Here is an 18596-nt window from a genome sequence, read left to right on the forward strand (position 1 = left end):
GCCATTTGTCATCCACCTGCAAATAAATCACTTTTCTGCAGGGATGATAATGACACCACCAGGACAGTAAACATTAAGTGATTGAATCTAGATTTCTAACTAATTATTGAGCATAATGGTTCTGCAAAAGGACAAAGGGACAGTAGATTAAGAAATATACTTTTAGATAAAAAGATTTTAACCTAACGGTGAATGAATAAAAATAAACTGCTTCTGAGAGAAATGTTGTCTATTGATGTGCATTCTGGCGTATTGATGTAGATAATCAAATATTAACAGCAATAGCTTCAGATAGATCTGAGAGAAGGTTATTCCATGGATCATCGGTCATACTAAATCAAATGATCCATCTTATAAATTTCTGGTTTCATTATCCCCTTCTAAGAGTGACTTACACAGCCTCCAATATTTAAAATAAAACGGTAATTTCTCCAGTTCTTTCAACACCATCCAGCCAGGACTCCTAAGGGACAAGCTGGAGCTGTCAGGAGTGGACCAGCACATGTCCGAGTGGATTCTGGACGACCTCACTGGCCGCCCACACTATATAAGGGAACAGGGCTGTGTCTCAGATGGGTTGGTTTGCAGTACAGGGGTCCCACAGGGGAAAGTGATGGCACCGTTCTTCTTCACCCTCTATACTGCAGACATCTCCATCAAGTCCCCATGCTGCCACCTCCAGGAGTTCTCTGACGAAGTTTTCGGACAATTCAGCATCATGGGTGGGGACGACTCAGAATACAGACAGTGGAGCCAGGACTTTGTGGTCTCCTGCCAGTAGAACCACCTTCTGATTAATGCAGGGAAAACCAAGGAGCTAGTGGTGTACTTTCGCTGAAGCAGATCCACCCCACTGATACTAGTGAACATAAAGGGAAGGGACACTGAAGATAGTGTTCGCCTGAACAACAAGCTGGACTGGACTTACAACACTGAGGCTCTCTGCAAGAAAGGTCAGAGCAGACTCCTTCTGCTGAGAAGACTGAGGTCTTTTGGGGTGCAGGGGTGCTCCTAAAGACCATCTACAACTCTGTTGTGGCATCAGCCATCTTCTATGGAGCTGTCTGTCGGAGCAGTGGCTTATCTGTTGTTGCGAGAAAGCGGCTGGGTAAAGCCCGGCATACACTGTTCGATTTTTGGGGCGATTTTCCAGTCGTGCGAGAATCTTTTGATAGGGCTGACTTTCAGCCTGATCATGCGCCGTGAGTCATGTAGTGTAGAGAGGGTTACGAGCAGCGATAAGCCTCTCACGCTCATTTTATTCTCCCTCTCAGATGTAAACACAGCAGCGTGGCGGGGCTGCAATGAGTGAAAGGCCGTTTTGTCTGTAAAATTAGTAGCCACGTTTGCTCAGCCACGTCTTTTTTCCAAATACGTCGTCGCCTTTTCTTTTTAGGACTTTAAGCACAAAATTCCTCAAATTGCCAAGGCAGCGCGTTTCACTCTAGTGATCTTCATATTTCCCTTATATTTGTTTGGCTTCAGGATAGACGAGTCAGAGCAGCTACATCTCACTGCGGAGCTGAGTCCGACGTGGTTTTTAGTCGTACAGTGTGAGCAGGTAGATCGCATCAGAGCATCGGGCCAAACATAAATGCTGAGCTGTGAACTCACACTGTACGACTAAACCCTTCGATTAGTCGTACAGTTTGAGCAGCAGCTGCATACAACGATTGAAAAAAATCCCACAGTGTATGCCCGGCTTAAGCTGATCAGGAAGGGCAGCTCTGTGATTGGATGCCTCTCTGGATTAATGCAGGAGATGGGAAACAAAAAGACACTAACTAAATTAACATCTCTGTTAGATAATGTCTCTCACCCCATGCATGAAGCTGTTACAGAACTGGAGAGCTACCTCAGTGACACACTGCTGCACCATAAATGCAGGGTGCGTTATCGCAGATCCTTCCTCCAAGCAGCTGTAAGACTTTATAACCACCTCTTTTTCCAACAACCTCAATAAGCTTTACATTCATGCTGATTTTGCACAGTTTTTACACTCGCTAAATGTTTGTAAAGCATGCTATGAGTCCTTTCTATCCTGAAAACCAAATCCAGAGACTGATCTGCTCCTAAAATAGCTCAACAAAGCATTTTAATATCTCTCTTAGCTAAAACAGTAAGTCCACATTTTTAGTATTTGACATATTAAGGGGAACGTTCAAATAATAATACAGGAACGTCCTGTATTATTATATTTTATATTAAGATTTATAGCCAGAGCAAACATTCACATTCTCTAGAAGAGCTGTTTGCATTCTACACATTGTGTAAACAGAACGATTTTAAATGAAAACGGGATGTAATTGGAGAGGTTTGCATTTATCTTGAGATTAGTACAAGTTAGTGCTATCATTTTATAGGTTACATGTAAATGTTTTATAACTGAGTGCATTTTAAGTTCCAGTTAATGCATCATCTCCAAATTATTTATCTTTAAATCATACATATCTATGCATCATCAAACAGTATTTTAACAATCTTACAGAACGGATTTGCAAAAACATAATGATAAAAAAAGTTTCCAAGAAGTTCTCTAGTTTGATCACTTCACCCTCTGTTGCTTTAGGGCTCTAGAGAGAAAAACATTAAACTGATATAAAGTTAAGAGCTAGACATAATAGCTGTGCTTGCATTTGCATGTATTAAAAGAAATCTGCTTTATAAAATGAGACCAACTTGAAATATATAATGCTAACTTTTTTTAAATAAAAATTTAATATAATGTACTGCCTAATGATTATCGAGTTTCTTTGCTCATAGTTGTCACACTTCAATGTTAGGTTTTATTGTTGTGGTAACCACTGACTTGCGCTGATATAACATCTGTCATTGTTAATGACAGGATGTCATGGTAAAGGGTTTTAGGATCCATTTACATTATTTCTCTGTTTTTATCTCCACCGGGGGGGATGCATCTACCTCTGTACACTGATTGTGTTGGAAGGGGGATGGGCTATTTAAAGGTCAAGAGTAATTCTGTTCATGTTTTGCTAAATGTATGTATTTTTTATTTATTTATTCTAAATGATTATGGAAAGACAGTGGCCCTCGGAAATAAATGGCTTTAACAATAAGTCCAAATGAAGACCTGCATAGCGATTCTTGATTGAGCGCATGTAAGACCTACAGCGACAGAAACAAAACGCCTAAAATAGGATTTTAGCTGCTACAAGTTGTTTAATCAATATTTCTAACCTGCCAGATAATGGTGCTCTAGTATAAAAAACATTTAATTTATTTCAGTGTTTGTATGAAAGTTGCATTCATGATTTTTCTTGCTCGGATTTGGCATGGAACAAAGACTCTGGGATATTTTTAAAGATTTTCTGCCTGGAGGTGGAATTAAGCAGAAAAAAAGACAAGACTGGCCGTATGTACAGAACATCTTTTTAATTCAATCTAACACTATTGCAAGCCAGTATGTGAGATTTACATCATGGTCAGAGTGAGTTGCCAAATATATAAATAGTGAAAATTCTGATGTTGCAGTTGACCTTCAATATGTATGTAAAAACTGGATCATTAATGAATTCAATCATTAATGAATTAAAACTTTGCTTTCCTTGACTTAAAATGACCGATCTGTTCTTGTGACCAAGAGAAATTGAGACAAATTTGAAAAGAAATCCTCCTAGGGCATTTCTGAAACAACAGTTACACCAATGTGGCAAAGACAGTGCTGCAAGTTGCATCTTGTAAGATAAAAATGCTTTCAAGGCTGTGAACATAACAGAAAAGCTCCATCATATAGATTGTGATTCATGTCTCTCTTAGTTTTATGTATTATTATTCAACATATAGAAAAAGCAATGTTAAAAAACACAGTCTCTATTTAATTATAGATTTTTTTTTTTTTATTGTAACCTATTTTATTACTTTTTTCTTCTATTTTTCTGAGTCCCCCAGTGCTTCCTGTTGGCCTCTCACGGACTGCTGGCCCCACTTTGAAAACCACTGATGAAGAGGAACACAGCTCAATGGTAAAATATGAGTTATTCTTAAACAAAAGAATGAATACATTCGGTTTTAACCACAGACAACTCCAGTGTTGTACATGCATCTTTACAACTCTACTCTCTTGAGGGCTGTTTAAGTTTATCAAATAAGCTTGTAAGTACAGGATTATGTTTTATAGGACACTGAGGCAATTTTGTGCGCACAATCAATAACAGAAGCACAAAAGGAAGCAGAGCATTAACAGTGTATCAGTGTATAGTTTTTATAAAGTGTTGAGTCTGACATAATGACAACCCTTAGAGCCTAATTAGAGTAGATTCATTTGAGCATATTTAACAGCATTAAAGGTCATAGCTACAGCTACTTCTTTTAAGCTATCATACTTCCAAAAATGCGGAGAACGTCTAGAGTGGTGCAGAACACAAGTAATAATTTTACAGAAAAAAAATAAATGTTCATGGGTCTGAAATGCATAAAGGGCATTTCCAGATCCTATTAGCTCTGTGATAGAGCTAAGAAATGGCTTGTTCAAACAGAAGCAAACGAGGGTGAGCCTTGATCAAGCTTTTGATTTTCAGTGCTGACTAAATGAAGAAAAGGGGCTCAGAAGGTGCACAGAGCCTCCTGCTATTCATCTGGCAAACAGCACGGATTAGAATGTGAGTAGGCTAGCGTGACACTTACTGGTTGGGTGGAGTTAAACTTCCCTTTTAATAACTTTTTCTGTTCACACATTTCAGTTGTGAATGAAATGCAGATCAAACACTTGTTTTGCTGATCTCCGTTTGTCCGTTCGCTGCAATAGGCTACAAATCTACAGAAGCTACATAATAAAACCCAAAGAAATGTTTAAGGTTGCACGGCTAACATGTTTGCATTTAAAATACCAAAGAAGTCTGTGTAAGCAGAAAAACTAAATCTGTACTTATCTCCAACCAAACAACATTAATATAAACAGATGTAACAAATGTAAAATCACAAATCAGCTACAATGGTTTCTTTCATTAAAGTAATTATATTGCATTCAGACACTTATAACGTCACACTGTTATTCACATGTGCTGGCTGTTATGATGTGGCTGAGCATGAAAAATTCTGTATGAAAAAAATATAAATTTTCCCGTTCATAGATGGTGGATTTATACAAGTATGAAGTATAAAGCTGGTGGATTCATTGCAGTAATGTACACTGCTCAAAAAATAAAGGGAAAACGTAAATAACACATTATAATTTCTATTTAATCAAGCTTCTGGGAAATTTAACTATCCACTTAGGAGGCATCACTCATTAGGAATCAATTTCAAATGTTGTGCCAATGGAATAGAAAATAGGTGGAAATGATTTGCAATTAGCAAGACTCACTAAATAAAAGAGTGGTTCTGCAGGTGGGGAACACAGACCACTTCTCAGTACCTTTGCTTTCCCGCTGATGTTCTGGTAACTTTTGAATGTTGGTGATGTTTTCACACCCATGGTACCATGAGACTGACTTCATGAGATCCCAACGTTGGGTTGTGCTTCAAGTCCAATACAGTCCTGGACGCTTGGCATTTGCCAGAGAACATCATGATTGGCCAAATCGCTAATGGTGCCCTTTGCTCTTCACAAATGAATGCAGGTTCACACTGAGCTCATTTGACAGACATGACAGAGTCTTGAGACACCGTGGAGAGTGATCTGCTACCTGCAACTCAGAATGACCAGTTTGGAAGTGGGTCAGTAATGGTGCTTTTCTTTGGAGGTGAACACAGCCTTTCATATGCTCAGCAGAGGTACCATGACTGCCATAAACTACCAAGATGAGATCCTCAGAACTCTTGGGATACCACATGTTGGTGTGGTCGGCCCTGGGTTCCTCCTAATGCAAGACAATTCTAGACCTAATGTGGCTGAAGAGTGTCAGCAGTTCCTGAAAGATGAAGTTCCCAAGACGTGAATCCAATTGAGCACATTTGGGACATCATGTCTTGATCCCACCACCATCGTCACATTGCACCGCAGACCGTTAAGGAGTTGGCTGATGCTTAAGTCCAGGTCTTGGAGAGGAGATCCCTCCGGTTACCATCCTCCACATCATCAGGAGCATGTCCATGCATTGAAGGGAGCTCATAAAGGCATGTGGAGGCCAAACACACTACTGAGCCTATTTTTGACCAGTTCTAAGGACATAACATCAATGTTATAGCAGCTTGTAATGTGATTTTCCACTTTAATTTTGTGTGTGACTCCAAATCTAGGCCTCATTTGGTTAATAAATCTGATTTCCATTGATGATTTTTGTGTGATTTTGTTGTCAGCACATTCAACTTTGTACAGAACAAAGTATTCAATGACAATATTGCATTCATTCAGATCTAGGATGTGCACTTTGAGTGTCCCCTTTATTTTTTTGATCAGTGTATTTTAAATGGAACTGCACCTGTATTTACAAAATGGCTGAACGAACAGCAGGGAAGAAAAACTACAATATTCTATTTTTTTTACCAGATAAAGGTAGATAATACTGTTCATTTGTAATAGACTCGTTCATCAAACTTTAAGCTGAATAATATTTCTCATTGTGTCTTAAATTGCTATTTGATAAAAATGTGATATATCACAATCAATCACCTAAGAATCAATCTCTGATTAATTAGTTGATTTTTTGCTAATCATGCGCTACTACTTGCTTTTTTCTATCTCAGTTCTTTGTCTGCTGTATTTCTTCACACAGACACACTGGTCTCCCACTGAGACTGCTGCTTAAACTCCTGCTGTTCCCTGTCATTCCTTATTTGTCTTTTGCACATTTTTTCTACAGATGATGAATGAAAATTTCCTGAAAAGCTGCATAAAAGTAAAAAAATAAAATAAAATAAAAATTAAAAGAAAATTACTTGAAAACTTGTTGTCATTTAGGCAGACAGGAATTTTACGTGATCTCAGAGGCTCCATATGGGCCAAAGTTTAGAAGAACTTTCTCTGAATTAACACTTTAATGCTCACATCATTCTAAAAAGAAGCCCAAAGACCCTTTGCAGTAGTTATTGTATTATAATTGGCTTTTCAGACTATGAAAAAAATGGAACTTACGCTCAGCAATGATAAGAGGAGGATAGAAGAGGAAGTAGCCCACAAGCTCAGCAGAAAGCTGACCAAGAAGGTTGGAGGCAACTGTTCCATTGAGAAAGACAGTCCCATTTTTTACAGCGTAGACCAAAGACACAGCAGGGGAGGCATGTGCCTGAGAGACACCCAGAATCTAAGAAAAGATGAAAATAAATACAGAGATCAGGTCAGAAAGATAACATGGTGCAGGGATACAAGGGAATAACAGCAACAAGTACAAAATACCCAAAACAGTCAACTATAAAAGCATGCAAAAAACAGCAACATCATTTTTACTTTAACCTGTGAGTGTTAAATAAGCTTTAATAGATGGTGCACTTTAATGTGGCAGCTCATTAAAACGAATATAAACAGTCTCTGACTTGCATAATTACCTTCAATCAGAGCAGCTGCTTCTGAAAAAAACCCACCCCAATTCACAAGGGGATAATTTTGCAAATTGTACACAATTTCAATCTGTTTAAGGATGATAAACTTTATATACTGCCAGATGACAATGATCTCGAAAAAGAACTGAGATTGTTTTAAGTGGGTTCTAATTAGATGCAAAAGCTATTTAGTACATTTAATTGTAATCTCCCTAATTTGAATAAATGCTTATAACTTGTACTTAAATGTAGTGATCCTGTCTACTTCAGTTACATTATTACATTAATAACATGAATTAATTAATAGAAATGAAGAAAACCACAGTACTTGAACTGCAAGTCGGCTTTTTGTGTTGAGTACTTTGGCCTGCGCCTCAGAAAAAACCTTCTCAAGCCTTTGCTCCATCATTTGTAAGAAGCGACAGGATCGGGGATCATCATCCGCTCCCACAAACTGCAACACTGCAACACAAACACGAGCTGAATATAATAGTAGGTTTTATAGGCTGCAATAGTTTGTTTTAGCCAGGTTTATTTATATACCACATTTTTGTCACAAGACAATTCAAAGTGTACTTGAAAAAAACATACAGTGAAAAGTACGTTTTAGGTACTGTTGTTTATGTACAGTTAAGAACTTCCTATGCATGTGTCGTGTCTTTTTATTCTCAGATGTGGTGCGAAAACATTCACTTTCTATTTTTGTTATTTCAAAGTTACAGGAGGGAAGGAAACAGGAGGAAGGCTCAAGTGGATCTGTGTCATGCCTGTTATCACCCTGAATGAGAGCTGACCTGTTTTCAGCTGGAAGCCAGTGGCAGGGCTGGATCTCCACAAAGCAACAGGAAGGGGCAGGGCTGTCACCATGGGGAGGTACTGTCGCAGGTCTGCAATCAGCTTATCGCGGCCGTAGGATGTCAAGCCTTCCACTACTACAGAAGGAGGGAAAACTGTATCCCCTCCTGTAACGTGATAGGCCACCGTCATGTTGGGAGAGCCAAAAACTGTCTCCACCTAAAAGGGTTGTGTAAAAAACAACAGGATAAAGATGTCTACAGATACAGTTTCTACCAGGCACAATTCGTGGCATAGATTCTGCATAAAGCTAATGATGGAAGCAATATGAGTTGGCAGAGTCCCTTTTGTAGGACAATAACTTAAAGTAAATACAACGCGTTGTTAATGTGGAATTTGAGCTCTGCTCCTCATAATATCATGAAATTTAGTTTTTTTTTAATTGTCTTATTCCAAGTCAGTACAGTATCTCAGAAGGAGAAGTTGTAGTGAAAAAACCTAAGTTGATAAAACTAAGACATCCAGCAGGCAGTCAAGTAAAGGAGTAGTCAAGATTTTCCTAGATTTTTTTATTCTCTCGTTCACAATAAGAGCAGTTACATAAAGGCAAGCCTTAAAAAAACTATTAATTGAACACCAATGCAAAAAATGAATGTATGTGTATATATATATATATATATATATATATATATATATATATATATATATATATATAATGAAGACATTTATTTAAGAGTGAATTTATTCAAATACTGTACAAAATTTGAAGCATGTTAAAGGAAAACTGAGTGGATTTTTTTTAAAGAAAGGAGACTGGTCACACTCGCAGTCACACCACTTAATTGGCTCAAAAAATCATTTTATACTGAGCGATTGTTCTTTCAGGCCATATCTTGTCAAGTGGAAACCAAATCAGAGGTTAGGGCACCTATTACACTCCACAACCACAGACTGCTAATTCAATTTTAAATCAATTCTTTCACAATAGCGGATGGGATATTTCGTGTTGTGTTAATTTTCCACAAAGGACGAAAATCAACAAAATGGTAAATAGCCTGTACTTATATATTTATATAACGCTTGGGTCAGGTCAGGGGTCTTGCACTACATTCACTCATTCACTCACTGGGCCATTTGACCACCATCAGTAAGCAATGCAGGGGAAGTGTCTTGACCAAGGACACTACATTGAAAACCAGAGCCAGGGCTTGAACCTGCAAGGCAAACTCCTGCATCCTGACATTATATCAGGATATGATATCAGGTGTAAACTCAAGAATACTGAATGCTTGCCTTGATTCAAAAGGGGTTTCAGTAAAATGTAGTATTGCACATCTATACAGCAATATATTTTTGTTTTATTTCTGTTTGTATATTGTTTTCTTTAATAAAGATGGTTGTCTTTCACTGAGGTTGTTCTTTAATTGAGATGATTAACCAAACCTTTTTTGTTTTAGATTGCAAAAACCTTAAACCTTATTTTTACATTTTAAGACCTCATTGTATTCTGCTAAATTCTGAAAGCTTTCATCTAAAGACTTTCAGGCTGATACTTTATGGAGACTACACTATCAGTTGTTATTTTGATGCTAATGCCAATTTTTGCTTTCAACTAGTTTCATCTGGAAAACTTGACCTTTGTCCTAAGGATCCATAATCTTGCATATTTTAGATGTTCCCATTTATTCATACATGCAAATAAATGTTTAATTAACGGACCTCTCCGGGCCTTGATGACTGCTGAGGAGGTGATGCAATCATTTGATTTGGGTATGGTAGAACAGAGACACAAACTGCAACTTGTACAGCAGGGGCTCCTGAGGAGCTGAAAACCCATGCTTTAGCATCCTTTTGTTGGGTGTACTGCTTATCAAATGCCGATAGCACAATAACTGCATCATAGATAGATATATGTTAAGAACCTCTTAATATATATTCATAAATATCCTTTTTTTCTACAGATTCATAAGATCTTAGCTGAATGCTGACGGAGTACATCCCCACATCACTAATCAAAGAACAAGTAGGAATCAGTTGGATTTCTGACAAATTGAACTATAAGTCATTTCTGTTTTCTTTTTACTAAAATACAAGTTACAGTCATATGAAAAAAAAATGTAATAAAAACAGATTATTAAACTAGCCATTTTAGATTAAAATGATAAAATCTATCTATTATCACTTCAACCTTTTAGGTATCAACCTATGTGAAGGCATTTTTGGTAGCACTACTTGAAAAGTGGGATGTACAGATAAAATCTCAGATTTATTTCTAAGCTTTATTCTTTTGTCATTAAGTCTATTCATAACAATCTTCTAAGACTCAGCTGAGCAAATGTCTGTCCTCCCAACCATTTTAGCCCATGATTAAACAGCATGCAATTTTCTTAGCTATCAGCTTGCTTCCCATTGGTTGGCAAAATGTACTCTTATAAACGACCCATGCATTAATTATGGGTGACAAGGCAAACTACAACAAAACTCCTTTAAAGACCACTGATCGACACTGATAATGAATATGAGCCTTATATTGTCAGGAGCCATGTAGTACTATAGAGAACAGTGCCATGCAAAAAGATTTTGGGGGGCAGGTGCTCAGGCTGGAAAAATCCTGATATCTGAAAAAATATATATTTGTCTAAAGAATCATTTCAAACAAAATTATATTCTCCACATCTAGAATAAATATTCTATAAATTAAATTCAGATCTCCATTTTCCTAATATTACTGGTCAGCATTTATATTATGTTAACTATGAAAAAAAGGTTTTTCAAATATTATACATTTTCAGTCAAGCTGATGAATGTCAGAACGGCCATTTAAAATGTGTAAGCATTTTTAGATATATAAAACTTAACTCTTACAATTTAGTTTATTTTTGTACTTTCTAAAATTCAGTTTCTGCTATAAAAATGTAATTTAAAAAATATATTATTACAGTAAGGTCTAGGAGTGTAATTTTGGTCAGGAAGAATCTTATTTTAGTGATCTACAAATGGAACAACGTAGAGAGGAAAGTGCTTTTAAGAAATGTAAAAATGGCCTGCCAAAGAAACTTCATATAAACTTACGCATTAACAGGAACAACAATCTTCTCCTTCGCCACCTTCTTCTCCTTCGTGGCTGTAGTGCTGGTTCTCTGTCTTTTAAACACCCTCTCCTTTATTACATTTTTTTTGGCATTTCTGCATTAAAATCTCTAGTTCCAGTGGAGTAAAATAGGAACTTCATTTGCCTGTTTTCATGGTGACTCTTTGAATCGGTGCTCCATTTATAATAGCTTTTCATACTTGCTGGGCAGGCGCCTAACTCTGAGTGAACCTACTTGAAGTTGATTGAACTAACTGATAGCAGCCGTTGTGAATCCGAACACTCAAAGTTACCGACTTTTGGCTTGATCAATGTAGAGTTGCGGATTTGAATCTGAATTTGTTAAACCTGCTTCATGAAACGGACCCCTGTGCTTTTAATGCTATTTTGAAGGTGGGTAGTGTAAACAAACTGTGTTTTTACAGAGGGCTAGTTTCAGGTTAAATTTCAGGCCTACAACGACCTTAATAACTCCCCATTAAAAGGGGTGGACCTGTTTTCGGTTCAGTTACCATGTTTTAATAGTCATAACAAGGCATTTGTTGAGCTACTCTATAAAACTTGGAATTCAACACTACTCTAGACATTTTAAAATCAATAAAGCTTGATGGATGGGAAGCGAAACATCTTCAAACTTGGAAAATAAAGTCCAGTAGTTTGGTTTTTTTTACTTTCTTTTTAGGAATGTTTTTACTGTAGTGATCAATGATTTATGCAGCTAGATTGAATATAGAGGTAACGGTTGATGAGAAATATGTCTTTCTCAATAGAGCTTCCAACTTCCTTTAAATTTTCTATGTGAAGTTTGATAAATATCGCAATAAACATAGAACATGTACTTAAGCTGCACTTTTCATGCAGTCATAGAGGCCAGTGGATGAGAACGATTTTTCTCTTTTTTTTGAAGGCTGGTGGTCTGGCTGTACTCAGTCATACCCTTGCATAGCCAAAAGATGCTCTTAAAGCTGCTGGAGAGAGGGGGATTCCTCCTGGCCCAATGGGATACATGATTTGTTCGACAAAATGCTAATCAAAAAACACAAAGGTTATTTAGTGCATCCGGGGATTGTTTTTTTTTTTTTTTTGGAGGAAATGCTGAGAATGGTTTCATTCAAACATGTTTTTTTTTTCTTTTTATACAGATCTGATTTGTCCAAAATGTTGCTGCAATGACAGCTTTGTTCCTGCAGTTTTTGCTAAAAGATGTGACTCCAGTTGTCCATAAAAAAACTAAACAACATCCTCTTTAATATTGTCGAAATTACTGTAATACCACACTGTGTCTTTTGGGACCAAGTCAGTTAACCTCATTTCTATAATGGTCCTTGCATTTTCTGTAATAGCCTACATCACAGCCCTTGGTTATTTAAACACATCCAGTTTTCTGGCAAGTGTACAATCAGGGATTCACCACTGATAAAAGTGTAAAGGTCCCATTGTACAGAATATCTAAAGAAAGATTTTAGATATTGTTTATTTAATTTATCCTTAAAAATAACTTAATTAGATAACTTTTTTATAAACAAGCATCAGTGTATCCACCTCCATACTGTATATATTATGCCAGTCTATGGGAGCCTTTTCTTACTATGAGTTCAGCTGCTAAGCATAGCTTTTTTAAGCAGCTTCATGCTGTTGACCTTTGCTTCTTCCTCCACAGGCTACTCTTTAACCTCCCTGTCATCCCTACTGCTCCCCTTTAAATCTGACTTAATCAGTGTCATATATGTTAGTAATGTTGCTGTATTTAATGTGTGTGAGGATATGGTCTTCCCGCTGCCTTCACTCCCTCAGGCATTCTACATTTGCATTGGTACAGCCAGGGAGGACCCCAAACAGACTATTACAAAAAATAAGAGGACTGTGAATGCATCATGCAAGGGAGGATGCTTAATAATAATGTAAGGGGGAAAAAACTATATATATATCTTTTTCTAATCATTTATTATGTTCTCATTTCTGCCACTGTATTGTATAGCTTTCTTTTTTAACTCCTGTGTTGTCAATGAATCTGATAAAAAAGATTAATGACATGTTATGCTGTATTCCACTTTGGGTCTTTCTGGGCACAAACAGGCCCTTGATGGGCATTACTTTCTGAAGAACTTTGATCTTAACAATGCATTTTCTTATATGATTAACTAAAAGGTGGAGCAACTCCCTTTGCATTTAACAATGCTCTATTCGGAAAACAATACAGCTGTTACATAAAAAGGATTTTTATGATGATATGTCAATTTTTAGGGAAAATTGTCAGTACATGTACCTTCAAAGGTAAGAACCTGCTAACTTTTTTGTTAAAAATTTCCACAACTAATTTGTTGGGATAAAACTTCAATTCAAAATAGTATACAAGGGTAAAAAGACCAACTGATCTCACTGCATTAGAAAAGCAAGGTACTTATTTGCAAGAGACTGGCTCTCCTGTTAGATTAATAGCAGAGTACTTTGAAGCACATTGGGAAATTGGAGAGATAATGATGCTTCAGACATTTGGAGGAATCATACTTCATCTGGAAAAACAGTCTACTGTTATATATAAAACATTTCACAAAATTAGAGCAGCCTTTTTTCCTCAATGGACAAGGAGGAAAAAAAATAATCCTAGATTTCTATTTAATACATTTACCAAACTCACACAGTCATGGTTCTGTGAAATAATCCATTATCCTGGGGATAACGTAACTCCTCTCAGGAGTCATATCTTTATAGGATTCTTTAAACAAGATGAATTTAATTAAAAAGGCAATTGCATCCTTCCAAGTATGACAACGTATTTTAGCAAGTGAAGAAGCATTGGAGGAAACTCTATAAATTAAAAACGGTTAGAATTGTTTTCATCCACATGAGCTTTCCGAGTTATCATAATTATTAGCTTTATCCTCAAATTTTGGGAAACCCTAACCCAGACCAAAACAATTATTTGAGGAAGTATGTCCATTGATTTCTGGCCCCATTTTAGATATCCATCTTCTGATCCTTATTCTGTAAGGGTGGCGGTGGGCTGGCGCGCATCTCTGGCAGTTTATGTGTGTAAGGTGGGGTACATTCTGGATAGGTCACCAGTCTTAAACTTACGGACAACTTAGAGAAGCCAGTTAAAGTAATAGTCATGTTTTTGGACAGTGGGAGAAAGCACCATGGGAGGAACCAAAGCATGTACAAGAAGAACATGCAAACTCCATGAAGAAAGATTTAAACCCAAACTCTTCTCACTGCAAGCCAATGGCGCTTATCAATGCATCACCGTACACTGCCCATTTTATTTATATTCTTGGGTACCCCCTGATCTAACCCCTTAGATGGACTACAAGCATGAGTGTTTAATGGCATTAACACTCCACAGTTAAGGGGTAGTGCTTTGGGGTCAGGTTGGGATTGAGCCATCCTGTGCAGTTGCTCATTGTTGGTTGTTCTTCTTTACCTAACTAATGTTACCTCCGATGTTACTTATTGTGATTCCTGCGTTAAGCGTCTTTCTCAGAGACTCAGGGTGGCAGTCTATGAGAGGGGGGTTTGAACTCAGAACCTCAGGATTCCAAGTCCTATGCCCTAACCACTAGGACACCACTCCCACTCCAACTGTATTACCGCCACCTAAAGGGCTGGAGTGACAAAGCTCATTGTCTTACTTTTGTTAAATATTACGGGAACAAAACTTATTTCTAATTGCATTTTGGTGAATTGTAATTATATAGCAAATGCAATTAATTCCCCAGTGTCGGATATCGAATATCAATTACGTAAGCGAGCCAAGCCCCCCTGACGTCATGTCCCTTTAAAACTATGGCGTGAACTCTTCCTGTCTTCTGTCCTGCCTTGCTACTATGGGTCTTTTAGGTGAGATACACCAATCTTCAGCCAAAGCCAGGTTACTTGCCCGACCCACCAGAGAAGAGTCTGTTTGCTGCGGAAACAGGCTGCGTTCTGCCTATAATTCAGAGAGAACTATTATGTTTTTCTGCAGGTAAAACTGCACAACACCAGTTCTTCTCTTACTTGATTCACAGTATTAATGTTAAAGGTACCTCTTCTGTAGACAATGTTCCAAGATTGGGTAAGCTACTTGCTTTTTCTTCAATTATCTATGTTGTGAATCCTTTACAACATATCTTATCTTTCTTTTGCAGTTTCTAGCATACCCATATAAGCCCACATACATTGTCACAATATGCTGTAAAAAAGCCTTCTGACCTGTGCTTGTGCTGATGTGTCATTCAAAGCTTTTCTGAGGCCTTGACTCAGTCCCCTTCGCAGATTCTGCCTCTGAATGCTATCCAGCCTATTCCTCCTAACGTAGATTGAAACAACTAAAACAGACACACAAAAAAATGCAGGTAGGAAAGAAACAGCAGCAAAGAATTTTTTTCAACTTCACAGTTTACCTGTTTTAACCCATAACCTCTCAGTTATGTTACACTGTGGTTGCGGAGCCTCTGTAGTTGTGATGAAAGGTGAAATGAAGACGGAGGTGATGCCCCTCGGGGAGCTTGCTCTTTGGTTGGGAGATGTGAACGTTCTTCTGTTGGTGTAAGTCCTGATGGCTGTGGTGGTTCTTCTGGTAACCGGCTGGCGCTGCGTGGTGGTTGTTGTTGAGTATGTTATTAATCTTAGAGAGGGCGTGCTAGTGGTAGTGGTGGTTGGTTTTGTAGTTGATGATGCAGTTGTAGTGGTGAGCTTCACAGAGGCTGTTGTGGTGTCTTGTTGCGGTGTCAGCAGCGATACCTGAGATGTGTCCTTGACGGGCCCAACAGAAAATATTATCCTGTCTGACTGAGAAGAGTTTAGATCAGTCTCCTTCTCTTTGGGTGAGGTGGACACAACAGATTTAGATGTTCCAGCAGTAACATCATCCATCTCTTGTTCTGCAAGAACGAAAAGCTCTGTCACAAGATGTGAGTGATTAGGATCTAATGTTAAGGTCAAAGCTGGTGGAAATCAAGATAATGGTGCTATATATGTATAAGGTGTAAGGGTGTCAGGCTGTACATGCCAGTAATATAATATTTTAGCTGAATCCATTACTGAATGGGTTGATTTTAAGTATGATGAGGAAAACTGAGGGAATGAGGGTGATGGAAAAGCTACTGGCTATGTTAAGGGATAGAATAAAAGTGGCAACATAGGATGAGATTGAAAAGCAATGAAAGAGGAGTCACTTAAAAGAGGGTTTAGGTAAACATCAGTTCTTACAGTAACTCCTCACAGTCCAGTAGTAGTCACAGCAGAGATCAAGAGAAGGTAAATGAGAACTTCACACCTTGTAGTTTGACTTTCCCTTAGATAGACGTTGGATTCTGTGCAAAGATCAGATTATTTGGAGAAAAAAAAGGTCTGGCGACAGCTGTTGAATCATCCGAATCGAATAAATGCACATTATGCTTTTGCCTGTCTTCCAGTTCTTGATGTTCATATGATGAGCCATCTGCCACTAAATTAGATTTCACACTGTCAAAGCTGTTTGATGCACTTTCTGATTTAAAAGCACTGCTTTGAACCAAAATTGGCTTGGTGGCTTTCCACTTTGTATACAGAGCCATTAGTTTTGTGCCAACGCTGAAAATAGCACTAGATGTCTCCACACTGTTCCAATCACCATGGAAAGAGGTAGTTACTGCAAGAAGCTGCTGAGGTGTGGTTTTTTTGCTGACCCAAAATTGAATTTGATTCATCTCTACCAATGCGTGATTGATCTCACAGCAGAAAAAACTCTCCCTTTGCGTTAAGAGATTTCTGCTAGAGATAAAGGAAAATAACTGGCAAAGGGTTTACATGAAGGGCTTCTAACGGTTTTTGACAAGCATCAAAAGTTTAAAGACAGGGAAATTTAGCATAAGACTTTGCTAGAGCCTTTATTAAAAACAAATGTGCCTTTTCAAGTTATGATAGATGGGAGGTAGGCTGTAAGCTTCTCTGTCTGACAAGGGTGAACTCTTTCTTTCATTTCATAAAATCAGAATCAGATATACTTTAATAATCCCAGAGGGAAATTACTTAAAGAAGGATGAACATTGCTAGTCTTGGTCATTTGGCAGGAATCCTTTGAAGACCAGTTTTCTCATAAAATCCTTTGAATTACATGATTTCCTAAATTAGTTTGGAAAATAAGGGTCCGTTTCACAAAGCAGGTTAACTGAAAACTCTAAGTTTTCTAAAATTGAATTATGGAAAACTCTGAGTTGAGATTTTCCTCAAACTCTGTGTCAGTAACTGTAGTAACATTCTCCCCAGACATAGCAGGTTTTGTTCAGCAAACTCTTCGTCTCCTTTGTCTCCACTCTCTTTAGAGCCAATCTCATTGTTTTATGTCCTGATTTATTCTTATTTTTGTGTAGTTCTGTGCATAAAAAAGGGACTGTTTGACACACTAGGTGTTAAAAACAAACATTGCATGTCCATGTAAAGAGGACCGTATTAAAGCATGATCAGCATTTTTTCACAAAGAATTAAATATCTATAGTAAGAGGATTTTACAACTCAGTTGGATTCAGGATATGATATTTGCTGATGAAGATTCTCAGTCATCCAGGTCATAGTCATTCCGTAAAAGTTTAAAAAACAATCCACTGGACTTGGTTTCCAAGATTTGAAGACGTTTCACTTCCACTCCAGGAAGCTTTCTCAATTCAAATGTGTGGATCCGCCGTGAGTTTGAGACTTTATATAGACAAGGCCTTGTATTGCTTGGAAACATGAAACTGACGAGTGGGTCATTTGGTTCATTTGGTTCCATTGTTATCCTGTAATATCTGAAACCTGTCTATGATTCTGAAGGTCGTCGTTAAAGGGGGGGTATTGTCTCCTGTAATACCTAAAACGTCTTCAAATCTTGGAAAGCAAGTCCAGTGGATTGTTTTTTAAACTTTTACGGATATGATATTTGTTTTTTCCTTGTTTATTATGACTGACATGCAGATTATTTTATTATTTATTTTTACAGTAAATGAAGAACTACTGAAGTTATTTTCAGATTACACATAGATTAATTCTGCAGGGGAAAAGGGAATTACTTTAGGGTTAGGATTAGCATTCACTGGGTGATAACAACCTAATGAGTCTACTGGTACAATTTGAAGCCATTCTATAGGACTGATAACCACTAATAATGACCATTTACTGGGATGATAACATCCAAAGCAGCTACAAACAGCCACTTTATATCTACTGTGTAAAATAAGACTGAATGAACAGGTCTTATCTATTAGAACAATGTTTTTAGACTTCATATTCACCTGCCGTCAGGTGATTTTACCAAAATAAATACACTGATCCA

The 18596-nt window shown here is 37.6% G+C and overlaps 1 protein-coding gene across 2 annotated transcripts in view; it reads right to left on the minus strand.

The window, feature by feature from the left end:
• The window catches only part of kiaa1549l (KIAA1549-like ortholog), an 87683-nt gene that overhangs the window by 26398 nt on the left and 42689 nt on the right, over positions 1-18596 (minus strand). For both annotated transcript variants that reach the window (XM_015373742.1, XM_015373734.1), the window contains exons 3-7: positions 15709-16188; positions 15518-15633; positions 8232-8451; positions 7766-7899; positions 7034-7202 (exon numbers count right to left, since the gene is read on the minus strand). In XM_015373742.1, the coding sequence (XP_015229228.1) occupies positions 7034-7202; positions 7766-7899; positions 8232-8451; positions 15518-15633; positions 15709-16188 (1119 nt within the window). The remainder of the gene's footprint in view (positions 1-7033; positions 7203-7765; positions 7900-8231; positions 8452-15517; positions 15634-15708; positions 16189-18596) is intronic.

The sequence above is a fragment of the Cyprinodon variegatus genome, unplaced genomic scaffold (genome assembly GCF_000732505.1).
Source record: "Cyprinodon variegatus isolate N-32 unplaced genomic scaffold, C_variegatus-1.0 Scaffold5, whole genome shotgun sequence".
NCBI classification, from domain to species: domain Eukaryota; kingdom Metazoa; phylum Chordata; class Actinopteri; order Cyprinodontiformes; family Cyprinodontidae; genus Cyprinodon; species Cyprinodon variegatus.